We start from the raw sequence: 25,051 nt of genomic DNA, 5'->3' as shown, positions 1-25,051 counted from the left end.
CGAGGGAGGGATGGAGAGAGGGACAAAGGGACCAAGAGATGGATGGAGGAGAGGATCAGTGGAGAGTTGAATGGAGGGATAGGAGGGGCTGTGCATGGGGTTGATGGACACAGATGCTAGGGTACAGTTAGCATGGTGTAAGGGGTCTCCACATTACTGTCTTCATCTCTGAGGAGTTCTAGGGGTTGGATCAGCCCCCACCCTGGGGGAGGCAGGGCTGCCTGGGGTAAAAAGCCCTGCCCAACACCCACCCTCCACCACTCTTGCCCCTCCCCCAGAGTGCCTTCGACGTGCTGGGCTTCCTGGCTGAGGAGAAGGTTGGTGTCTACAAGCTGACAGGTGCCATCATGCACTATGGCAACATGAAATTCAAGCAGAAGCAGCGGGAAGAACAGGCTGAGCCTGATGGCACTGAGGGTGGGTCTGGCAAAGGGGCCACTGGGGAAGGCAAAAGGGCTTGAGGGCACCAAGAGAGGGAAGTGGGTGCTTGAGGAAGGTGGGGAGACAAAGGAGGGAGCAGGGTATGCAGAGTTGGGGAGAGGAATGTCCAGGGGTGGGATCAGCTGGGAGGGGCATGGAGAGGAGTGGGAGACCTTCCCAGGAAGCTGGTACCTGACCAGGCCCCTCCTCCCCACTCTCCAGATGCGGACAAGTCAGCCTATCTCATGGGGCTCAACTCAGCTGACCTGCTCAAAGGGCTGTGCCACCCCCGGGTCAAAGTGGGCAACGAGTACGTCACCAAGGGACAGAATGTCCAGCAGGTGAGACACCAAAGTGGCCGGCCATCTGTCTGTTGGTCTGTCCATCCCTCTGTGAGCTCTTCTTCCTTCCTTTCTTCCTCAGTGTTTTTATCTCCATCTTTATCCCACTCCATTGTCCTCGCCATGTGTTCCTCTTACAGCTTCTTCTCCTTTTTGCCCCTCTTCTTCTGCTCTTTCCTTTCCTTCTCCTTCCTTCCTTTCTTCTTTCTTTCACACTTTCTTTTTATTGCTTCATCCATTCATTACTCTTTCCTTTGTCTCTTCCCATCTTTTTCACTGCTACTTTCACTCTTTTCCTTCCTTCCTTCCTGTTGCATTTTTCTCTCCCTCCTCCTTTCTTTGACTCATCATTTGGTGTCTAACCCACTGTTTTGTTCATCCAGTCTTTCTTGCTTTCAAAAGTCTTTCTTTCTTTCTTTCTGTTTATTCTCTTCATTATTTCATTTGCTTGTTCTTCTACTCTCATAGTTCCATAGTTGATAGGGTCGGAAGGGACCTCAGCAGATCATCAAGTCCAACCCCCTGCCATGGGCAGGAAAGAGTACTGGGGTCAAAAGACCCTGGCAAGGTGCTCATCCAGCCTCCTCTTAAAGACCCCCAGGGTAGGAGCCAGCACCACTTCGCTTGGAAGTTGGTTCCAGATCCTAGCCACCCTGACAATGAAGTCGTGCCTCCTGATGTCTAATCTGAATCTACCCTCTGCCAGCTTGTGACCGTTATTTCTAGTCACTCCTGGTAGTGCTCAGGGGAACAGGGACTCCCCCCAATGCCTGCTGGTCCCCTCTGACTAGTTTGTAACAGGCCACTAGATCCCCCCTCAGCCTTCTCTTGTGGAGGCTGAACAGGTTCAGGTCCCGCAGCCTCTCCTCGTAGGGCCTGCCCTGCTGCCCCCGATCATGCGAGTGGCCCTCCTCTGGACCCTCTCCATGTTGTCCACATCCCTCCTGAAGTGCAGCACCCAGAACTGGACGCAGTACTCCAGCTGCAGCCTGACCAGTGCTGCATACAGGGGGAGGATCACCTCCTTGGACCTGCTTGAGATGCATCTGTGGATGCATGACAGGGTATGGTTGGCCTTCCTGACCACGTCCCCACACTGTCGGCCCATGTTCATTTTGGCATCAATAACCTTTCCATTCATTCTTTTGTTTGGTCTTCCATTTCATTTTTTGTTTGTTCTTTTTTTCCTCATTTGTTCTTTCATCCATTCTCATTTGGTTTTTCATGCTTCTGTTGACTTGACCTTTCACTCTTTCTTTTGTTTGGCTTTACATTCATTCATTTAACTTAATTCTTTCCCTCGCTCTTTCATTCTCCCTCCTTCCTCAGAGCTCATGTTGTGTATCACTCAGATCTTTCTCCCCCACCCTCCACCCTTTCACCCAGGTGTACTACTCTATTGGGGCCCTGGCCAAATCTGTCTATGAGAAGATGTTCAGCTGGATGGTCATGAGGATAAACAACTCCCTGGAAACCAAGCAGCCGCGTCAGTACTTCATTGGCGTGCTGGACATCGCTGGCTTTGAGATCTTTGATGTAAGTGGGCCTGCCAACAGGAGGCACTCTGGGGCCTGTGGAGCACTGGCCATGAGGGGAGGAGAAACTTCTGGTTACTCCAGCCCCAGGAGACGACAGTCTGGGAGCCGTGGGGTGCAGAAGTGTTGGCCCTGGGATTGGATTTCTCCATTATTCCAGTCCCAAACTCCCTCCAGTAAGAGATGCTATATTCACACTGGTCCTCACTTCCCCCTCCTCAGTTCAACAGCTTTGAGCAGCTTTGCATCAACTTCACCAATGAGAAGCTGCAGCAGTTCTTCAACCACCACATGTTCGTGCTGGAGCAGGAGGAATACAAGAAGGAGGGCATTGAGTGGGAGTTCATTGACTTTGGCATGGACCTTCAGGCCTGCATTGACCTCATTGAGAAGGTAGGTCCTGTCCTGAGCCAGCCACAACCCCACATGCCTGTGTGTTACCCCAAACCCTTAAATTGGAAAACCAGTTGCTCATGGAGAGAAAGAATGCTTGGGAAACAGGAGTTTCCCCTTTGCCCCATGTAGGTTTAATTAAAAGACAGCACGTACCATTATACTATGAAATGCCAGTGGTGGTGGCAATCCCTCAATTCAAGGATAATTGCTATCACAGCTCATTGATGGGTCTTAAGATGATTTAAGGGTCCAATCCTTGAGCCACAGATGCATCCACTGCAGAAGCAGGTCTTTTCACAGGGGAGAGCAGGCTGCAGGCTGGGATTCTTCTCCCTTTCCTTCCTCCACTCTCTCTTCTCTGCCACAAGTGCAAGACACTTTACCTCAAAATGGGCTCCCACATGGGTGACTGGTGCCACCTTAGTTAGGGGGGACACATGCCCCCCCCAACAACCAGTCACTGACTGGTGGGGGGTCCCTTCATGGCCAATTTCACCAACTGGGGGGGTCCCCCCACAGTCGATCGCACTGGTTGGGAAGCAACCACAGCACTCCCAGAAATGGCTGCGGTGCTCCCACTCCCTGGCAGGTGCTTGCAGGAGGGGCACCAGCGCTCCCACCTGCCCACCCCGCCCACCACCTAAGCAAGGAGTGTGGCCTGTCAGGGGGTGCACCAGCACTCTCAGGGGGTGCACCCCCTACGCATCGCCACTTTGGAGTGCCACTGGAGTTGGCATCACTAAGAAATGCACTGGTTATCTTGCAAGTGAATTTTGTTCCCTATCCCATTGACCAGATAGTCCACGGTCTTGCTGGGACATTCAGGGGCATATTCCAGTAGTTCAGTAAGGCAGTAATCCAGTAGGGAGTATACCTTTGGTTTCCTGCATGTGCATTGGTTTCCTGCATATTCATTATTTTTACTACTCCTCTGACTACCACTGGCTACTTACAGACTACTTATGTAACTAATTTCTTACCATTGAGTATTCTCAAAACCTTATATGCATAAACATACCCATACCTGCTTATTTTTCTTATCATGTTCCCTTCTCATCACACACCTTCCCTCTCTGTCCATTCTTCTCCCCACTATTATCAACAGTGCCAGTGCTTTGACAAAATGTGTAGCTGCTTGCTCAGGTTTAACTAGATAGTGACCTCCCTACCAGTTCAGTTGCTATACAAAACCTCTGAGGAGTGGAGACTAGTTTTTTTATGCTTACAGGAACACCTTTCCTTCTCTTCTCATTCACTCCCTGTGTTCCGTCCCTTTCTCATTCATCCCTTTCTCTCTTTCTCTCTTTTCTCTTCTCTCTCCATTGTTCCTTTCTCATTCCTCTCCTCCCTATCCAACCTCCCCCAGCCCATGGGCATCATGTCCATCCTGGAAGAGGAGTGCATGTTCCCGAAGGCCACTGACATGACCTTCAAGGCCAAGCTGTTTGACAACCACTTGGGCAAATCGGCCAACTTTGGGAAGCCACGCAATGTCAAGGGGAAGCCAGAGGCGCACTTCTCCCTCATCCATTATGCCGGCACTGTCGACTACAACATCATTGGCTGGCTGCAGAAGAACAAGGACCCCCTCAATGAGACTGTGGTGGGGCTGTACCAGAAATCTGCCCTCAAGCTCCTTGCTACCCTCTTCTCCAACTATGCCAGCGCAGATGCTGGTAAGCTGACAGGGGGTGGAGGGTGAGGGAGCAGGGGCAAGGGGGTGGGAGGAGAGGTGGGGAGCAGGATGGATGGATTAAATGGAGGATAGAAGAGATGGATGGATGGATGGATGGATGGATGGATGGATGGACGGATGGATGAACGGACAATAGGGGCCATGGAGAGGGTGGGAGGGGTAGGGAAGTAATGGGATTGGAGACCCAAGCAAGTGATGAACAGCCCTAACTTGCCCCCCATCCTAAGCGCTTTGTCACCTACAGTGCCCTCCATCACTGTCTTACCTCCATATCCTGCTCTCTCTCCCACAGTCAGCGAAGGAGGGAAGGGAAAAAGCTCCAAGAAGAAAGGATCCTCTTTCCAGACAGTCTCAGCACTGCATCGGGTATGAGTCATTGGACCCCTTCCTTCAGGGAGGAAGCTGGGATCCATGGGGAGCAGTAAGTGGAAAGGACAGAGGCATGCCTTGTTGAAGGATGGGTCTAGCTGGGCACTGAGCCCACCCCCTGGGATCTGATCTTCCCCTTGATGCACTGACCCCATCCCCCTGACTCTAACTCCACCCTTTCCTACTTTCTGCCCCTCCCCAGGAGAACCTGAACAAGCTGATGGCCAATCTGAAGACAACCCATCCCCACTTTGTGCGCTGCATTATCCCCAATGAGCGGAAGGCACCTGGTGAGAAGGCAGGGCTCTTCGGGCATCAGGGTGGGGCCAGAGCACTGTGGCAGGGCTACAAGAATGGGTAGGACCACAGGTATAATGGGAGGAGCTAAGTGGTTAGGGGATGGGTAGAGGGGAGGGCGGGTGAGGTTATGATCCATCCTGGGTCAGGACAGAGCTAACAGATGGGGTTATGGGAAGAGTGTCAGGACTAATAGGCAAGGGGGTAAGATGATTGGGTGGGACTGAGCTGCTGTGGGAGGGATAAAGAAGCTGGATGGAGCTAAAGGATGACAGGGAGTGGCCAGAGTGTGGAGAAGTGCCTAGAGGGACAGGGGTGGATAGCAGAAAGAGGAAAAGTGGGACAAAGGGGTTAGGGTTAGGGTTAGGGGCAGGGTGAGGGTTAGGTCCAAGTAGAGCTATGGGAGATATGGTATGTAGGCTGGGCTTAGTGGGAAGGGGCAGGGCCAGTGTTTCAGGGCAGGGCTTGACTGGCCCCTGAGTAACCCCTCCCCCAGTCACTATCTTTCCCTGCCCCCAGGGGTGATGGACAACCCACTGGTGATGCACCAGCTGCGCTGCAACGGTGTGCTGGAGGGCATCCGTATCTGCCGCAAGGGCTTCCCCAACCGCATCCTCTATGGGGACTTCAGGCAGAGGTAGGTCAGGCAGGGGCACCACTGGGAGGGAAGCTCACAGCTTCCAGGGATTTTGTGTTGCCCCTGGTCCCTAAATTGCCCTTCCCCTGCCCCCTCCAGGTACCGTATCCTGAACCCCATGGCCATCCCCGAGGGGCAATTCATTGACAGCCGCAAAGGGGCCGAAAAGCTGCTGGGTTCCCTTGATATTGACCACAACCAGTACAAGTTTGGGCACACCAAGGTGAGGGAGAAGAGCTTGCCTGGGGATGGGGCCACTTCTACCCACACCCCCAGGGAGCAGGGAGCACTTGGATTCCAAGACTCACTGTTTTCCTTAAGGGAAGTTTCAAATCATCTATGTGGCAAGGAGAGGTTGATACTGCCCTCTGAGCAAGAGGACTTCTCTCTTCTGAATTCCTGCCCTGTGAGGGGGAGGGCAGGATGGTGGGGAAGGGGGTTGTGTGGATATGATGGGAAAAATGAAAGAAAGAGTGGATGGAAAAATATAGGAATAAGTGGGGGGGAGGGAGGGAGGGAGGGAGGGGAAAAAAGCAAATGTAAAGGGAACTATCTCTATGCCCTTATCCATCCATTCCCATGTTGCATGCATGCATCCATCCATCTATCCATCCATCCTCATATCCTGCATCTCTTTGTCCATCCATCCATCTGTCCGTCAATCTATCCATACCTAGATGCTCTATCCATTCATCTCTCTAGCTGGCTAGTTAGCTACCAGTCCATCAATCCATTCCCGTGGGCCTCATCCTTTCATCCATCTGTCCATCCATCAGTCTATCCCCATATGGCCCACATGCTTCAGTATTTGTGTTTGTCTGTCTGTCTCCCCCCAGGTATTCTTCAAGGCTGGGCTGCTGGGGCACCTGGAGGAGATGCGGGACGAGCGCTTGGCCCGGATTATTACTCGGCTGCAGGCCCAGGCCCGGGGCCAGCTCATGCGCATTGAGTTCAAGAAGATCCTGGAACGCCGGTGAGAAGAGGCCCCACCTCCGCCTCCCCAAGAATAGGGACTGGAAGTGAGAGGCCTGTATGAGGAGCCTGTAGGGAGAGTAGTGGTGGGTGGCATTGAACTTGTCCATGCTCACACCAGCTGGGACCCTCACAGAGCACTGAAATCAGGGCTTCAGATTGGGTGGATTGAGTTGGTTGGGTCTCAGAAGACACTCCCTCTGCCCTCCAAGCTTATAGCTGGGGGGGATGCTGGACCCATTGGCCTATCTGATCCCCTGGGTCATTTCTGTCCCAAATGCAGGGATGCCCTGCTGGTGATTCAGTGGAACATCCGGGCCTTCATGGGGGTGAAGAACTGGCCCTGGATGAAGCTGTACTTCAAAATCAAGCCACTGCTGAAGAGTGCAGAGACAGAAAAGGAGATGCAGACTATGAAGGAGGAATTTGGGCGCCTGAAGGAGGCACTGGAGAAGTCGGAGCAGCGGCGAAAGGAGCTGGAGGAGAAGATGGTCTCTCTGCTCCAGGAGAAGAATGACCTCCAGCTGCAAGTCCAGGCAGTAAGTGGTGGGAAGGCCTGGCCCCAAGAACTCTTTGAGCCCCATGGCCTAGCCCCATCCTAACTCCTATTCACTGAGACTGGTAGAGAACCTCCCACCCAAAATCCCCTTGAACTTAGGTGAGAGACCATAGCTGCACCTCCCCAAGCCATCAATGATAGAAAATCTTCTCCCCAGCCAGAGGTGTGATTCCAGGCCTCCATGACACAGGTCTACAAATGCCCACTGAGACCCACCCTCAGTCTGCAACTGATATCATTCCTCCACAACCACTTTCTGAGTCCTACAGTCCTCAAGCCAACCATCAATTCTGCCACCCACAGATAGATGCGAGTATCAGGACTCCCCACAGGACTCCTAAAGGAGCCACCAACCACCAGAGCAAAAGGGCTGACACCCTTCACCTATACCACTTACTTTTCTTTCCTTCCCCCACTTCTGCCCACAGGAGCAGGACAACCTGAATGATGCTGAGGAGCGCTGTGACCAGCTGATCAAGAACAAGATCCAGCTGGAGGCCAAGGCAAAGGAGCTGACAGAGCGGCTAGAGGATGAGGAGGAGATGAATGCTGAGCTGACAGCCAAGAAGAGGAAGCTGGAAGATGAGTGCTCAGAGCTCAAGAAGGATATTGATGACCTGGAGCTGTCCCTGGCCAAGGTGGAGAAGGAGAAGCATGCAACGGAGAACAAGGTGCGGATGAGGAAGGGAACTTGACTGCAGCTGAGTCCTTTCAGGGTGCATTCGTTTGGGTTGGGTGGGTTTGGATAAACAGCCTTGAGGTTCATTAGATTGAGTTGATTGTAATTGGTTCAAATCTCATTAGGGTGGGTGGTGCTGAGCTCCAGGCCAATTGGCTGGGTGCAAACCAGCTGATTTGAAGACAAGAAGAGCTTTACCTCCCCTGAAACTCACAAGTCTCTTCATTGCCATGAACCCATGTCTTCGATTTCAGGTCAAGAACCTCACAGAGGAGATGGCTGGGTTGGATGAGACCATTGCCAAGCTGACTAAAGAGAAGAAGGCCCTGCAGGAGGCCCACCAGCAAGCTCTGGATGACCTGCAAGTGGAGGAAGACAAAGTCAGCACCTTGAGCAAGGCCAAAGTGAAGCTGGAGCAACAGGTGGATGATGTAAGTATCTTCTGGATCTCTCCTGGGTGCCATGTTGCAGGGAACAGGATGCGAAAGATGCCATGCTGCAGGTAGTGGTGGTGGGCAGGGATTTCTACTTGAACACATCCATGAATTCCTGTATTCACTGAATAGCCTGAGGCAGCAATGCTCAACCTCCAACACTTGGGCCTGATCTGAACCATGGAGCCATGTCATCCAGCTTCCCACAGGTCTGGAAATTTGGTGGCAGGAGAGCAGTGGCAATTAATGCCCTAAGGCCAGATAACCTGACGTCCAAGCCCCATGGCCAGATGACATGGTCCCATCCACCAGATCGGGCTGGCACATGGAGCTGGGGCAGTGTGGGGCAGGGCCTGAGCCCAGTGTGGTACTGTCTCAGGCCCAAGAACTAATCCCACACATTAGATCTGGCCCACAGGCTAACCCCACACCACTTATCTGGCCTGAAGCCCAGAAAGGTTGGGCACCACAGGCCTAAGGACTTTCTCTCTGGCAACCACAGCTGGAAGGTTCCCTGGAGCAAGAGAAGAAGATGCGGATGGACCTGGAACGGGCCAAGAGGAAATTGGAAGGGGATTTGAAGCTTTCCCAGGAGAACATCATGGACCTGGAGAATGACAAGCAGCAGTTGGAGGAGAAACTCAAAAAGTAGGGCTGGCCTTTTTCCTCCCTACCCACACACCGGTCATAGAATCATAGAGAAGTGGGCCTGGAAGGGACCTCCAGAGGCCATCCAGTCCCATCCCTATCCAAACAATCCCATTCAAATCCATAATCTAACCTCTTCATAAAACTACCATCAACTCTGACACAAAACAAGACAACACACCCAAGGCTACCACAAGTAAAGCAGGAGGACCATAGCTGCCAACATCCTGCTTCTATGGAAGGTTGTTAATATACACTCAAGAGATTCCAGGTAGAGGGCCATACCTCCCCTTTACAGAGAAAGGCAAAAAACCCCAAGCCTGTACCAATTTAACCGGGGGCAAAAATTCCATCCTGACCTCACATGTGACATCAGTCTGACCCTGACTGGAGGGGTAAGACCTCTGGCCAGGAACCTCCAGGTCTAGCAGGAGCATTCATAAATTCAGAGATTGTTAGGGGCTGGAAGGGACCTTGTAAATCATCGGGTCTAGTCCCCCTGAACGCAATAGAAAAAGACAACTGGGGTCAAGTGATCCCAGGCAAGGTGACTGTCCAGTTTTCTTTTGAAAATTTCCGGGGTAGATGACTGCACCAACACTGGAGGGAGTTTATTCCAGAGTTTGGACACCCTGACTGGAAAGAAGTTTTTCCTGGAACTGAGCCTAAAGCGGCCTTCCAGGAGTTCATATCCATTGCCTATGGTCTTCCCCAGGGGTGCCCTGGTGAACAGCTGTTCACTGAGTTCTTGATATACTCCCCTGATGTAGCAATAAGCCGCTACCAAGTCCCCTCTCAGCCTTCATTGGCACAACCCAGGCACAATTCTCAGCCTTGGCTGCAGCCAAGGCCCAGTACCTTGGAGAAAGACTTAAAAACACTCTGACACACGTAGCAGAAAAAGGGGGAGGGGCGCAACCAGCAAAGCCCAGAAGCCTAGGAAATACCCATAGTATGACACAGGCATTGCTAAATCTAGTTTATCCTCAATCAGTGGCTGTCCAATTTTTCCTGAATGCCTCCAGTGATGGAGAGTACACAACTCCCCTAGGCTGTCTATTCCACCACCTCACTCTTCTAACAGGGGTGTTTTTCCCATGCTGGGGATCAGTGACCGAGGGGATTCATCACACCCTGTCTCTTTGCAGGAAGGAGTTTGACATCAACCAGCTGAACAGCAAGATTGAAGATGAGCAAGCACTGGCCCTGCAGCTCCAGAAGAAGCTGAAGGAACATCAGGTGAGAGAAACAAAGAAGAAATATCAGCCATGTGCCCATGCGATGGTCTAGAATAGGGGTGCTCAATCTCTGGCCCATGGACCAGAACCAGCCCATGAAGCTCTGTCACCCAGCCCACACGATGACAGAAATTTGACAGCAGGAAAACGTATTGGATCCAGCAATCAATTCCAATGTCAAGGCCAGAAATGCGTGTGGTGCTGGGTCCCAGGGCCCAATTCCAGCACAAGGGGGATGGGAGGGGCCAGTGCCAGCTTCCCAGAGCCCAGTCCTAGCACACAGGGGACAGGAGGGGATGGTGCCACTAGGACCCAATCCCAGCACAAAGGACACAGATCCAGACCCGAGAGTCCAATGCTGGTATTTAGAGGGCATGAGGGGCAGTGCCAGGCTCCAGGGCTATATGTGGCTTGCAGACAAGCCCCATACCACTCATTCAGCCCGTGGGGCCAAAAGGTTGAGCACCACTGATTTAGAACAATATTCTTTGTCTTGCTCCTAGCATTTTGCCTCCCCTCTTCCACTCTAGATCCAGCGGATAGCTCCGCCCGCACAGAGGAGGTGGGGTTTATGCCATGTTAGATTAGGTACAGCACAAGGATCCCAGAATGCTACCTCTAGGGGACATCTCTTTCCCCGATTTTCCTCCCATGCCCTCTGTTTCTCAATAGAAAAAGTCCATATCCCTCCATCCTGCCTTTTTTTAATAACAAGGTTACCGTATTTATTCATATAGCAAATGCACCATTTCCCCAAAATTATTCCTTCAAAACTGGATTGAATTTTTTAAGCTGGGAAGCAGATTTCTACACCTGAATGGAGGTGTGGAAATGCCTTGGCAGTGCCTACCAAGGCCTCTGCTGCCTTTCCAGGCCCAGGAAGGAGTGATGGAGTCCAGTTCTCCAGTTTGGCAGCTCCTGTAAGCTGCAGACTAAGGAGAGAGAAAACAATCATGTCCTGATTCATGCAGCTGGTACTCAGCCATGGCTGTGGGAAAAACCTTTTTTATTTCATGCTGCCTTCTCAAAACAAAGTACAGATCTGTGGCGTGTGAAGAAATATGGTAAATGTGGTATACACCTCTCTCTTGTCTCTTTCCCATACTAAATTCTCAGCTTCTCGTGCTCCAAAACACCCTGGACCTGGCTCAATTTATCCTGCCTAGTATCCTTGTCTACAGTATGTATTCCAACACTTGGTCTAGAAATATTAGTTCTCCAGAAAGGGAAAAGTTTTGCCCCATGGGAAGTTCTTTTCTCTTGTCTGCCCTCACCTTCTAGAACCCAATAACTGATCAGTCTCTCTCTTCCTTCTCTCTGTATTCTGCTCTTCCTTTCTTAAAGCCATGTGAATTTGTTAGTAATGGATATCCTTGAAGTACATGAGGGACATTGTCTCCTTCATTGCTTCAGGGCTGAACCTCATGTCTTTCTAGAACCAAGATCGTTTTTCCACTCTGTTCCAAAATGATGTGTGTTCAAGACCTGGGGTAAGACCCCCTTGGATTTCTCCAGATAGCACAATACCCCCCAAATACCCTTTGGCTGCTGGAGCTGAATTCCTCCTTCCCAATCTGTACCACGGATCCCTCTGGAACTTGATTTGGAAGGTTTGATGTTGTAGGTCACTCTCTCTGGACTGCAGGCACGCATTGAGGAGCTGGAGGAGGAGCTAGAGGCAGAGCGCACAGCCCGGGCCAAGGTGGAGAAGTTACGCTCAGAGCTGTCACGGGAACTGGAGGAGATCAGTGAGCGGCTGGAGGAGGCAGGTGGGGCCACCTCAGTGCAGATTGAGCTGAACAAGAAAAGGGAGGTGGAGTTCCAGAAGATGCGGCGAGACCTGGAGGAGGCGACACTGCATCACGAGGCCACGGCCGCCACACTGCGCAAGAAGCACGCTGACTCAGTGGCCGAGCTGAGTGAGCAAATCGACAACCTGCAGCGCGTCAAGCAGAAGCTGGAGAAGGAGAAGAGCGAGCTCAAGCTGGAGCTGGACGATGTCAGCTCCAACATGGAGCAGCTCCTCAAGGCCAAGGTAAGCTCCTCAAGGCCAGAGTGAGGTGGCCAGGGCTAAGTCAGCCAGCCCGGATGATCTCCACCCTAGAGTTTTAAAGGAACTGGCCGAGGTCATTGCAAGTCCCCTGGCACAACTTTATGAGCACTCATGGTGCTCTGGTGAGGTACCGGAGGACTGGAAGAGGGCCAACGTGGTCCCCATCTTCAAAAAAGGCAGGAAGGAGGACCCGGGAAACTATAGGCCGGTTAGTCTCACCTTGATCCTAGGCAAGCTGTTCGAGAAAATTATGCTGGCACACATCCAGGAGGGGCCAGCAGGGGACTGCATGCTTAGGGGCAACCAACATGGGTTCATCAGTGGCAGGTCCTGTCAGACCAACCTGGTGGCCTTTTACGATCAGATCACCAAATCATTAGATGCAGGGGTAGCAGTGGATATAGTCTTCCTGGACTTCCGGAAGGCTTTTGACACTGTCTCTCACCTCATTCTCATTAAGGAACTGGGGGGCTGTGGTGTAGACACCCACACAGTCAAAAGGGTCGCCAGCTGGCTGGTGGGCCGCACCCAGAGGGTGGTAGTGGATGGGTCCTTCTCAACCTGGAAGGACGTGGGCAGTGGGGTCCCCCAGGGCTCGGTCCTCGGGCCCGCGCTGTTCAACATCTTCATCAGCGATTTGGATGAGGGGGTAAAAAGCACCCTGTTCAAATTTGCTGATGACACTAAGATGTGGGGGGACGTGGGCACATTGGAAGGATGCAACAGGCTACAATCAGACCTAGACAGGTTACAAGGGTGGGCGGACGAGAATAGGATGGGCTTCAACACAGACAAGTGCAAGGTGATGCACCTCAGGAGGAACAACCGGCACCATACCTACAGGTTAGGGAACTCCTCTCTTGTCAGCATGGAGGCGGAAAGAGATCTGGGGGTCATCATTGACTCCAAGATGAACATGGGCCGGCAGTGTGGGGATGCAGTCAGGAAGGCCAACCGCACCTTGGCACGCAGCTACAGATGCATCTCGAGCAGGTCCACGGAGGTGATCCTCCCCCTCTATCCGGCACTGGCAGGCCGCAGCTGGAGTATCACATCCAGTTCTGGGCACCACACTTCAAGAGGGATGTCGACAGCATGGAGAGGGTCCAGAGGAGGGCCACTCGTATGATCAGGGGACAGCAGGGCAGGCCCTATGAGGACAGGCTGCGGGACCTGAACCTGTTCAGCCTCCAAAAGAGAAGGCTGAGGGGGGATCTTGTGGCCTGTTATAAACTAGTCAGGGGGGATCAGCAGGCATTGGAGCAGTCACTGTTTCCCCGAGCACTGCCAGGAGTGACCAGGAGTAACGGTCACAAGCTGGCAGAGGGTAGGTTTAGGTTAGATATCAGGAGGCGCTACTTCACGGTCAGAGCGGCTAGGGTCTGGAACCAGCTTCCAAGAGAAGTGGTGCAGGCTCCTACCCTGGGGGTGTTTAAGAGGAGGTTAGATGAACATCTTGCTGGGGTCATTTGACCCCAGTATTCTTTCCTGCCATGGCAGGGGGTCGGACTAGATGATCTGCTCAGGTCCCTTCCAACCCTAGAAACTATGAAACTATGAAAGTCTGGGAGGTGGAGCATGATGAGTTGGAGCAGGGCTCAGAGGTGAGAGCTCATGGAAGAAGCCCGGACTGGAAGAGGAAGATGAGCTGTGGATGGAAGAGCATGGCCAAGGCTGGTGGGTGGAACAAGGGATGGAATAGGATAAGTCATTAATGGGGCATGGCCAAGGGAGAGGGACCAATAGTTTCCAGTCTTAGGTAGACAAGGAGGCATTGCCACAGCTTAGGAGCAGGACCATGGGGGTGGGATGGCATAAGCATGGGTGATGTCAAAGAAAAGAGGCCACTGGCTTCTGGTATGGGTCACCTGCTCAAAGCCACAATGCACTGAGAGAAGGTTGAAAGGGAAGGGCCTGGGGTAGTGGGTGGAGCCAAGCCTGCAAGGGGAGGGGCCAAAGCTAAATGAAAAGAGACAAGGCGAGTGTGATGGGCCAGAGCAACCAAGGTCAAGGTCAGAAGGGAAGGAGCAGTTAGGTGCAAAAAAAGGGAGTTGATCACAATCCAGGGGTGGAGCCAGAACCAAAATGGGTGGGGCCAGGTGTGGGAGGAGCTTTTTTCTATTCTCACACTTTTGCTTTTTCCATCTTCCATTGGTTTGGCTTGGGTGTTTCTTCCTTTTTTCAAGGTTCTCTTTCCCCTTCATTCTTTCTCTGCTTTCTTGTTTTATTCCATTCATGTGTTCTCTCAGGCATCTTTCCTCCCTTTTTCTTTCTCACTTGGGTTTTTCTTCTTTCCTTCCTTTCATCCTTTCTGCATGCCACCCTTTCCTCTCTCACCTCTTCCTAGCCTGTATTTCCTGTTTCTTTCATTCTCTTTACCCTGCCTTCAGTTTTTGTTCAACTTCTTTATACCTATTGTAGTGGTAGAAGTTGGACTCTAAATATGCTTCCTAACTAAGCAGCCTGAGGAAGTCAGTAACTGGGAGACAGTCCCCCAGTGAAGCAGATGTTCATTAGTCAGAGACAGACAAAGTGTCTGAAGAGGTTGCCAGCTACTCCACAATTAAATCCATCATTAGTAGTTCTCATCATGTAGGCTTGCGTTTGTTGAACCTGGTGATCACTACACTTATGCGCCCACATTCATTCTTCCCTTTACTTATTGTTTGCTTCCTCTTTCATTCAGTCTTGGATTCATCCAGGGTGGGGAGTTGATAGCACTCCTCCTTTTGACCCCAGTGCTCTTTAGTTCTCTCTTTCTGGCCCTTGCCCATGTCTTCTCCCCTTCTCTATATCTTTAGCTAGAGAAACCTGATAACATGTACAAGTGCCCTATCTCTCTCTACCTCTCCACTCCCAGGTGGGAACAGAGAAGCTGTCCCGAACACTGGAGGACCAGGCAGCTGAGTACCGGTCCAAGCTGGAAGAGACACAGCGGGTGCTGAATGACACCAGCACCCAGAAGGCCAAGCTACAGACAGAGAATGGTAGGGCCCTGCCTCCACCCTGATCTTTGACCCTATTCATCACTCTAACCCTGTCCTCCACTTTCCCCGCAGCGGAGCTCTCCCGCCAGCTAGAGGAGAAGGAGGCATTGATCTCCCAGTTGACCCGAGGCAAGCAGTCCTACACCCAGCAGATGGAGGATGTGAAGAGGCAGATGGAGGAAGACGTCAAGGTACCCTGAGAACACATAGGCTGCATGATGGAAGTGAGCAGCATCAGCAGGGCTGTGGGGAGTCAAGGGCTGTGGGTCAAGAGTAAGGGGCATAGGCAAGGCTGAGGGAGCAGGGAGATATGAGTCAGGAGTGAGGGGCACCAGCATGGCTTGGGAAGGGACAAGAGGCTGTGGGTCAGGAATGTGGGGCACCATCTGTGCTCTCTCCCCTCCCCTCATCCTACCAGGCCAAGAACGCACTGGCGCATGCCCTGCAGTCGGCTCGGCATGACTGCGACCTGCTGCGGGAGCAGTACGAGGAGGAGATGGAGGCCAAAGCTGAGCTGCAGCGTTCACTTTCCAAGGCCAACTCTGAGGTGGCCCAGTGGCGGACCAAGTATGAGACTGATGCCATCCAACGCACTGAGGAGCTGGAGGAGGCCAAGTGAGTGCCACCCACCCTCCACTGCCCACAGACCTGGATACTGGAGTTGTCCCCAACTCCCTTCCTCTAACTGGCCCTTCAACTCCACTCTAGATTCCAAGGACCTCCTCTCCCCATACCCCTTGCCTTCCACCCCTTCCCCTGTCAGGTCCATCAACTCTACCCCGGGTTCTCAGCTGCCTCTATCTCCTCCCTGCTACTCCCACAGCCCTGGATGCCAGGGTTCTCAGTAGACTCCATGTTCTTGTTTCCCATCCTTTCCTTTCTCCAGTCCTTCCACCCATTCCCCTGATGGTCATACCTGCTTTGTCCAAGATGCCAGGGTTCTCAGCTGCTTCCTCCAACGGGGAAGCTTTTGGCTTGGGTTATATTGTCACTCGCAGTGTATAAGACGAGCGAAAAGCTTCTTGGTTGGAAGAGAGATGCCCCTTCTGCTCTCCATGTTCGGGATCTTTGCCGAGGTAGGTGGACTGGACAGAAAGGCAGGTGTTCTAGAAGGATCTAGAGAAACCTAGAGCACCCAAGGGGCAACTCTGGATCCCTCCCTGCTCCAGAAAGCTGCCATGGAAGTTGCCTGGCCCTATGTTCTAGGAACAGAGGGTGCCATATAGAGATTGCTTTATAGAAGTATTGTATACCAATCTAGAACAGCCAGGATCACCCAGGAATTTCATAGGTGTTCTGGAGCAACATTCAGGAGGGGATACTAGGTTAACGAGATCTGAAACTGTAAATGCTTCTCATCTCTTCTGAGAACTAGTGTCTGGACCAGTCTAAAACTTTCTGGAGAATCATGACTTCCCCCACCAGTTTTCAAGGCAGGCAGGAAGCTTGGAGCCCCAACAGCAGATATCTGAGAGCTTTCTGGACCCTAGTGATCTAGAACTGATGGAACCTTAGCTATTTAGAACCACCACCTCTCCCCCAGCACACCAGAAGATGCTGAAGAAGCAGCGTGGCTTCCTCCATCTGGCCATGGAACCGAGTCTTCTGTTCCAGAGCAATACCACAAAGCCTGGTGAGAAGTCTAGAAACCAGGCCTAGACTCACCAAGAACATCAAAGAGGAGGAGTGGGTGTGACACCAGCTGCCTCTCTGATCAATTTGTGCTAAGAGGGACCATCAAAAGCTTGATCTAGAACTTGCCATTTTCTGGAGCTGGGGGCTACTACAAAAGCTGTGTTGGGGCATGACCTAAACCTCATGGTCTCAGTTGAGTACCTTTGATGGTACTCAGTGCCCAGGGGAGGCCCCAGATGTCTAAATCAATTCTAGATCTGTCTAGATTATCCTTGGAAGCCCGGAGACAGAGGGAAAGGGGACACAAGACAAGCTTGCAGCTTTCTCACATCAAAATCCACTTGTTCTAGAATGGCTAGCTCTAGAACCATCAAGTAATTCCCCGATGCCCTGATATGATGAGTGTCCTACAACACTCTAGAACAAATAAAAGCCATGGCTACCTAGCAGTCAACCATCCTGGGTTTCATTAGGTGAAGAACTGGAGGCCCTCTGATCTAGTACGGTCTAGAAAACCTGAGAGGCTCATGAATTGTGCTAAAGCCAATGGTCTTCTACTGGGAACCCCACCCTTCCCATTTCTAAGCTTAAGGAAGTTTCCCCCAGCTGGGGAAGGGGGCCAATTGGCTCCTCGGGGTGACCGGCATTGCCTGTCATGCCCCCTGGTTGCAGGAAGAAGCTGGCACAGCGGCTGCAGGAGGCAGAGGAAGCGGTAGAAGCCGTCAATGCCAAGTGCTCTTCACTGGAGAAGACCAAGCACCGCCTGCAGAATGAGATTGAGGACCTGATGGTGGATGTGGAACGCTCGAATGCTGCTGCTGCTGCCCTGGACAAGAAGCAGCGCAACTTCGACAAGGTGGGGAAGGGTGGAAGGAGGATGGGGAAGCAGGCAAGGACTGAGTGACCACTGGGGGGGCCTGACCATGTCCTGCTCACCCCCAGATCCTGGCTGAGTGGAAACAGAAGTTTGAGGAGTCACAGACGGAGCTAGAGGCCTCACAGAAGGAAGCCCGGTCACTCAGCACCGAGCTCTTCAAGCTCAAGAATGCCTATGAGGAGTCTCTGGAGCACCTGGAGACCTTCAAGAGGGAGAACAAGAACCTCCAGGGTGAGGATAAATACATCTCATGCTCTGAGCAAGCCCTTCATGGAACTCACCTCTCCCCAGCTCCCCTCTATTGAGCTTATAGCCCTACTCTTTGTAACAGGGCCCTTGACCAGGGCCTCCAAGGCCCACTTGGCACCATGTCAACCTCCCCCCCACCCCCTCCCCCCCCACTTTCCCTACAGAGGAAATCTCAGACCTGACAGAGCAGCTTGGTGAGGGTGGAAAGAGCCGGCAGGAGCTGGAAAAGGCACGGAAACAGCTGGAAGCCGAAAAGCTGGAGCTACAGGCGGCTTTGGAGGAAGCTGAGGTGAGAAATCCAACCCCCTGACCTGACTGTTGGTATTCCAAGATCAGACAGATCATAGGACCCATATCATCATATGCTCCATTGATCCAAAGGGTCATAAGATCATAAGAAAAGGGAGCTGGAAGGGACTTTATGTGGCCAACCAAGGCACTGCTGTAATGTGTCTGTCCAACTTGCTCTTGAACATTTCCAGGGGAGATACTACAGCTTCTCTAGGTGCCTGCTCCAGTCCTTGACCACCTGCATAGTCATGAAGTTCCTCCTAATCTCCAACTTTCTCTATTCTTTTTATTTCTTCCTTCCTTCTCTCCCCCTCATTACTTATATCCATTCATGCCCACTTTGCTTCATTCCCTCCTTCATTCCTACTTCCAGTTTTCATCCTCTTTACGTCATTCTGTTCCTCCCCACTTTTTTCTTACCCATCCTTTTTTTCCTGGGGGTCCCATTTCTATGCTTCTTCTCCTTGATTCATGTATTCTTCCCTTTGCTTCTGGTTTCAGTTGTTCTTTGGGGCTCTCCATTTTTTCTTCATCTCGTCTCATTCTTTTGCTCCCTTTTTGCATCTCATTTGTTTGTATCTGTCACTTTTACTTGCTTTGCACACATGAACAATACGTGCCCATGATGGCTGGGGGTGCATGGCAACAGCAGGAGCATGGAGGTGGTAAGCAGAGAGCTCCCACAGATGCTGTTGGCGGGGGGAGGGGTGGTGACCACCCGCAGAAGCTGCCAGCAGCATCGGTGGTGGCCAGTGGCAATCACTGATCAACTGCAGACACCGCTGGCAGTGTCAATAGCAGGAGTGGCAAGCGGCGACCACTCACCAGTGCCGCCAACAGTGTTGGCAGTGTCTTTTCGTAGGGGGTGCACCTCCATGCTCAAGGGGTGCGTGTGCATCCTGTACATGTCACCATTGTTTGCACACCTTCACTTTGTCCGTCTGTCTACATAAATCCACCCTTCTATCTCCATCCATCCATCTATCTCCACTCCTCTATCGCTCCATCCCCACCCCTCCACCCATTTATCCATCTGTCTATCTGTCTGTCCATTTACCTCAACTCTCCACTCATCCGTCTCCATCCCTCTGTCTACCTACCTACCTGTCTCCATGCATATCATCTATATATAATCCATCCACCCACCCATCTCACTACACAACCTCTCTATATGCCTTCTTTCTCTCTACCTTCCCCTTTATTTCTCCTTCTCTCTACCATCTCTCTTTCTCCCACCAGGCCTCCCTGGAGCATGAGGAGGGGAAGATCCTGCGGGCTCAGCTGGAGTTCAGCCAGTTCAAGGCAGACTTTGAGCGCAAGCTGGCCGAGAAAGATGAGGAGATGGAGCAGGCCAAGCGCAACCACCTGCGGGTGGTGGACTCACTCCAGGCCTCACTGGATGCTGAGACACGGAGCCGCAATGAGGCACTACGGCTGAAGAAGAAGATGGAGGGTGACCTCAATGAGATGGAGATCCAGCTCAGCCATGCCAACCGCATAGCCACTGAAGCACAGAAGCAAGTCAAGGTGCTTCAGGGCTACCTCAAGGTAATGGTACCCTGGCTGGCTCAGGGTGGTGGGGAGCCTGGGTCCTGCCCCTGGTAGGCGGTGGTAGAACTGGCTGGCTCAGTGCATGCTGGGTCCTCACCCAGGACACCCAGCTGCAGCTGGATGATGTGATGCGAGCCAATGAGGACCTGAAGGAGAACATTGCCATCGTGGAGCGGCGCAATAACCTGATGCAGTCAGAGCTGGAGGAGCTGCGGGCTGTGGTTGAGCAGACGGAGCGGGCTCGCAAACTGGCTGAGCAGGAGCTCATTGAGGCTAGTGAAAGGGTCCAGCTCCTGCACTCCCAGGTAAGACCCACAGGGGACCTCCCAGGGCAACAGGGCAACAATCCCCAGTCTCCAACCCAAGGGGATCCATCTCCAACCTGGAACAAGCCTTGTCAGGGTGAGAGGGTCTAGAAACGAGCTGGGGGAATCCAGAATCACCCACGTTTTTGGGTCACCCAGACAAGATCTTCCTCATGGTGCTGGGTGCTGAACTATGGACCTCCTGAGCTGATCTTTTGAGTGATGGCCTAGAATGTAAGCCTTCTTGCTCTCTTCTCCAGAACAATCATCTAAAAGGGTGACCTAGAATACGGGTACTAGTTTGGTCATCAGTCCAGAGTTCTAATCCCTAGAGCTATGTCAGTTCATGATCTGAAACATCTAGGGCAATGTGACAGGATTTGTTTATGCATATGCAGCAATCTAGAACTGCAACATTTCCCTCCTTGTGTCATCACAACAGTCCAGAAAATCAATCCCTTGTTCTGGTGTAGAAAATATCCCATCAATATCAGTGTCCACCTCTGTTTGAGCACATTCTCAGTTGAAAACTCACCTAGACAGTATTTTGCAGAGTTTTCATCTCTTTATGTTTGCAGCCTAGCAAGTTGGTCTTGAACCAGGCAGCTCTCCAGATATGAGCTTCTGAGAGAATCTAGAACTTCATTCACCAATATTTTCGGTGCCCTTCTAGAGTCTGGAACCAGAAGAGTGGACCTGCAATTAGATGCTTGTAGATCTAGAAGAGGGTTCATTATTAAGTGTAGGGACATGACAAGATCTGTAACCCAGCCTTTGGACATGCATTGACCTCTATAATAACCTAGAGTCCAGAATAAGGCTTCTGGCTCTGAACTGGGCCACAGAGCTATCTAGAACCTAACCCACTGCAATACTGGAGGAGTAGCTGAGGTCAAGATCCTAGTTCACAACTGTGCTCAGTGATCTACAACCTGGCTTGCTGCAAGTGTCCAGATCCTTATTCTGGATGTTCGTTAACACTGGAGGTCTAGAATAGGGAAGGAATGGGTGAACATATGGCTTTTGCTTTTGTGGCCAACCTAACATGTGTCTTGCTCCTCCAGAACACCAGCCTGATCAATCAGAAGAAAAAGATGGAGGTGGACTTGGCCCAGCTGCAGACGGAGGTGGAGGATGCCATCCAGGAGTGCCGGAATGCTGAGGAGAAGGCCAAGAAAGCCATCACTGATGTGAGTGGCAGAGGGAAGGGGCATTTCCACCCCAGAAGACAACAGCCTTGATTCTGCAGCTGGCTCAGTGGATGGGGAACAGGCCTGAGACCTTTTCTGTGTAGTGGGGGCCATCATCCTGGACCTGGCCCCAGGCTAAGGAGGATGGGGTGGGTCAGAAAATGGGGCAAGCCTGACTCTCTTTCACCCCTGTGGGCAGGCAGCCATGATGGCAGAGGAGCTGAAAAAGGAGCAGGACACAAGTGCCCACTTGGAGCGGATGAAGAAGAACATGGAGCAGACCATCAAGGACCTACAGCTGCGGCTGGACGAGGCTGAGCAGCTGGCCCTCAAGGGTGGCAAGAAGCAGCTCCAGAAGCTGGAGGCTCGGGTGCGGGAGCTGGAGAATGAGCTGGAGGCTGAGCAGAAGCGCAATGTGGAGAGCGTCAAGGGCCTACGCAAGTCGGAGCGGCGCATTAAGGAGCTCACCTACCAGGTGCCCAGCCCCAGATATGGCTCTGGGTCCCATTCCTAATCTATAGATCCAGCCAATTTTCTAGATCCACATTAGACATGGATCATAGAGAATATTGGTGGTTGGTTCCAGCTCATTCCACTGTGTTTTGAAGAAGTGATTTCACTGGAAGGGCCCACAGAATCCAAGCATTGTTCCCTGGAGCAGATTTGTTCTCTGCCTTCATGCTCAGGCTGCTGGCATTGGTGAAACATTCCCATCCTGCCTAAAACAGTAGCTCTGGCTCTAGAACATGGCACTCACTTGAAAACATGCTGGAAAGTAGGACACACCTATTGTTCTTAGCATACCACTGGTACCAGCCCAGAGCGCTTATCTCTTGCTCTAAGACCATCTTCCTTTGTCCAGTTGAGAGATATGGTCTAGAAAGGTGTTGGGTCTATGTTCTTTTGTCTTCCTTTAAAGCCAAACTCTTGACCTTGGTTCTAGATCTGAATGGCCAATCATATGCCTGCTGTGTTCCCCAAGCACCCCCCTAACCCTACTCCAGTGGGCTGGAGAATGACCTCAGTCTGGGGTTTTGGTTCTCAAACCCAACTCTAGAGCCCAGTCCTGCTTCTGGACATGAATCAGTAGCTTCTCCTGATGATTTTTCCTTTTTCTGGAGTCCTCTTTCAGGAGGAGAAAGAAGAAAATTAGTCTGAAGGCATGTTCTAGACCTTCAGAGCCTCCAAAATGTGGCCAGCTTCCCTGGTCCCCTTTCAGTCAGATCTAGAACCAGCCTTTCCCCCAGCCCAAAATCACAATCAGACTGAGCTTCCCAGAAACCTTCCTGAGCTAGATCAAGAACCCTTCAGTCTAGAAGCAAAGCCTTACCCCAGGGGTGATGGCAAAGCCTTATCCTCACTTCCCACCTCTCTCTATATTCCCCCACCCCACTTCAGACAGAGGAAGACAAGAAGAACCTGATGAGGCTCCAGGACTTGGTGGACAAGCTCCAGCTCAAGGTCAAAGCTTACAAGCGACAGGCTGAGGAGGCGGTGAGTACCCCCCACCCTGGGCCCAGCGTCCCTCTTTCCCACCTCTTGAATTCACTCTACTAGGCCTGGCCCCCTCCCCATCCAGCCCTGCTGGGGTTCACAGCATGTCCAGTAGCAATATGCTCCTCAGGTTAACGCAATGTTTCATTTGAGTCTTACAGTTGTATGGACTTTATGTAAGGGGGACAGACCCCCACTTGTAAGGCACAGGAAGGTGCAAGGGGTAAGGGCATAGAAAGATGAATGGTTGGGTAAATGGATAGATGAGTGAATGGATAGACAGATGGACAGACAGATGAAGCAAGTTTGGATGAATGGAGTGTATGGTGGATAGAAAACTGGCTAGATCACTGGGCTTAAAGGGTAGTAATCAATGGCTCAGTGTCTAGCTGGCAGCTGCTATCAAGTGTATCAAGTGCTATCAAGTGGTTCCAAAAGGATGGAGTTGGACTGTCATCAGTGGTGGCAGATGACAGAACAAGGAGCAATGGGCTCAAGCTGCAGCAAGAGAAGTTGCAGTTAGATAAGAAAAACTTTCTCATGAAGAGGGTAGTAAAGCACTGGCACAGGTTACCCAGAAACTCCATCCTTGGAGACTTTTAAGACCTGGCTCAACAGAGCCCTAGCTGGGATGATGTAGTTGGGGTTGGTCCTGCTTTGAGTAGGAGACTGGACTAGATGTGACCTCCTGAGATCCTTTCTGACCCTCATTTTCTGTGATTCTGATGGACGGTTGAGTGAGTGGATGGATTGAACAGGTAGTAACGAAGCATTTGGGAGGGAACTACTGCCCCCCTGCCCCTTAACTGCCTGCAATCCAGTGGCAGGGAGTCCCACGGGATAACGCCCCAATCTTCTCCCTGCTCCCCGGCACCGCCTGCAGGAGGAACAAGCCAACACCAACCTGGCCAAGTTCAGGAAGGTTCAACATGAGCTGGATGAGGCTGAAGAGCGGGCCGACATCGCCGAGTCCCAGGTCAACAAGCTCCGGGCCAAGAGCCGTGACATTGGGGCCAAGGTAAGAGTGGAGGAAGGGCACTTTACACCCAACCCAGGGGCGCGCCCCCACCATGGGAGATCCCACTTGGGAGAGCTCAGGTCTCCTCTTCCAGGGGCCACACTTCTCTGTTCTCTCTTGATAGCCTTCTTTCTTCCTTTCTATCCCTCCATCTTCCCTTCTTCCTTTCACTCTCCATCTTCATTTCTTTTTCTAACAATCTTTTCTTCTTTTTTTCACTTCCATCACTCCATTCTATCCATTTTCCCTGTTACACCAATTCTCTCTCTCTCCCTTCTTTCTCTACCCCTCCACCTTCTTTCCTTCCTTCCTCCCTTCCCCATGGCATATTGCTCCATCTCTCTGCTCCCCCCTGCCCTCCCCCACTGTTTTTTTCCAGAAGCTCCATGATGAGGAATGAGGGGCCCAGTTGTCAGGATCGTGGCCACAACCCCCACCGTGGGAGCCCTGTTCAGAGCTGGGGCCACCAGGCTGGGGCTTAGCGATGTAGGATGGATAGAGCATTGCGAATAAAGCCGAACAGCAGATCCTCCCCTGGCACTGTGTTTCTTACTCTAGGGTCCCCTCACTAGGGGAACCCAGGTGTCCAGGCAGTGGCAAGGTCCCTCCTTCATCCAGTGTATCATACACATCCCATCTATAAACTCACTAGAGGGGACCAGCAAGGTTTGGGAGAGACCATGCTCCCCCTAGCACTCCCTGGGGTAACAAGGAATAGTGGCCACAAGTTGTCAGAGAGTAGGTTTAGACTAGACATCTGAAGGCACTACTTCACAGTCAGGGCGGCTAGGATCTGGAACCAACTTCCAAGGGAAGTGGTGCTGGCTCCTACCCTGGGGGTCTTTAAGAGGAGGCTTGACATCTACCTGGCTGTGGTCATTTGAGCCTGTTCTTACTCTCCTGCCCAGGGCAAGGGGTCAGACTTGATGATCTACAAGTTCCCTTCTGACTCAATTTCTATGAACCTATAAATCTATGAATCCCCCCTACTGAGTACTCCATCTGGTAATGATGGAATCCCTCCCTTAACCAGCATGTCATCCATCCACCCTACTGGAAAACTGGGGAACCCAGGCTGTGAGGTCTCTCCTCCCCTTCCCCAGTATCCTAGCATCTTGCTATCTCTGTTGGAGAACCCAGGCATCCAGAAGCTACAGGCTGCTCCCAGCTCTACACAGTA

At 51.9% G+C, this 25,051-nt stretch overlaps 1 protein-coding gene across 3 annotated transcripts in view; it reads left to right on the top strand.

Moving 5' to 3' along the window:
• The window catches only part of LOC149862436 (myosin-6), a 33,476-nt gene extending 9,081 nt beyond the window's left edge, over positions 1–24,395 (top strand). For 2 of the 3 annotated variants that reach the window (XM_090051651.1, XM_090051650.1), the window contains 29 exons: positions 279–417; positions 643–761; positions 2,148–2,297; positions 2,519–2,689; positions 4,059–4,368; positions 4,681–4,754; positions 4,960–5,047; positions 5,574–5,691; positions 5,791–5,914; positions 6,528–6,664; positions 6,947–7,202; positions 7,651–7,893; positions 8,156–8,332; positions 8,838–8,983; positions 10,132–10,222; positions 11,867–12,256; positions 15,135–15,261; positions 15,334–15,452; positions 15,680–15,876; positions 17,569–17,752; positions 17,839–18,004; positions 18,187–18,311; positions 19,553–19,861; positions 19,966–20,169; positions 21,234–21,359; positions 21,559–21,834; positions 22,758–22,853; positions 23,737–23,871; positions 24,251–24,395. In XM_090051651.1, the coding sequence (XP_089907777.1) occupies positions 279–417; positions 643–761; positions 2,148–2,297; positions 2,519–2,689; positions 4,059–4,368; positions 4,681–4,754; positions 4,960–5,047; positions 5,574–5,691; positions 5,791–5,914; positions 6,528–6,664; positions 6,947–7,202; positions 7,651–7,893; positions 8,156–8,332; positions 8,838–8,983; positions 10,132–10,222; positions 11,867–12,256; positions 15,135–15,261; positions 15,334–15,452; positions 15,680–15,876; positions 17,569–17,752; positions 17,839–18,004; positions 18,187–18,311; positions 19,553–19,861; positions 19,966–20,169; positions 21,234–21,359; positions 21,559–21,834; positions 22,758–22,853; positions 23,737–23,871; positions 24,251–24,271 (4,818 nt within the window). In that variant the 3' untranslated portion in view covers positions 24,272–24,395. The remainder of the gene's footprint in view (positions 1–278; positions 418–642; positions 762–2,147; positions 2,298–2,518; positions 2,690–4,058; positions 4,369–4,680; positions 4,755–4,959; positions 5,048–5,573; positions 5,692–5,790; positions 5,915–6,527; positions 6,665–6,946; positions 7,203–7,650; positions 7,894–8,155; positions 8,333–8,837; positions 8,984–10,131; positions 10,223–11,866; positions 12,257–15,134; positions 15,262–15,333; positions 15,453–15,679; positions 15,877–17,568; positions 17,753–17,838; positions 18,005–18,186; positions 18,312–19,552; positions 19,862–19,965; positions 20,170–21,233; positions 21,360–21,558; positions 21,835–22,757; positions 22,854–23,736; positions 23,872–24,250) is intronic. The other variant, XM_090051652.1, reaches the window with a different exon arrangement.
• Positions 24,396–25,051: the final 656 nt, after the last annotated feature.

Source organism: Crocodylus siamensis, chromosome 6, assembly GCF_052110815.1.
Source record: "Crocodylus siamensis isolate JL-2025a chromosome 6, ASM5211081v1, whole genome shotgun sequence".
NCBI lineage: Eukaryota > Metazoa > Chordata > Crocodylia > Crocodylidae > Crocodylus > Crocodylus siamensis.
The sequence above is the reverse complement of the archived record's forward strand: the minus strand, read 5'-3'. Positions and strand labels throughout refer to the sequence as shown.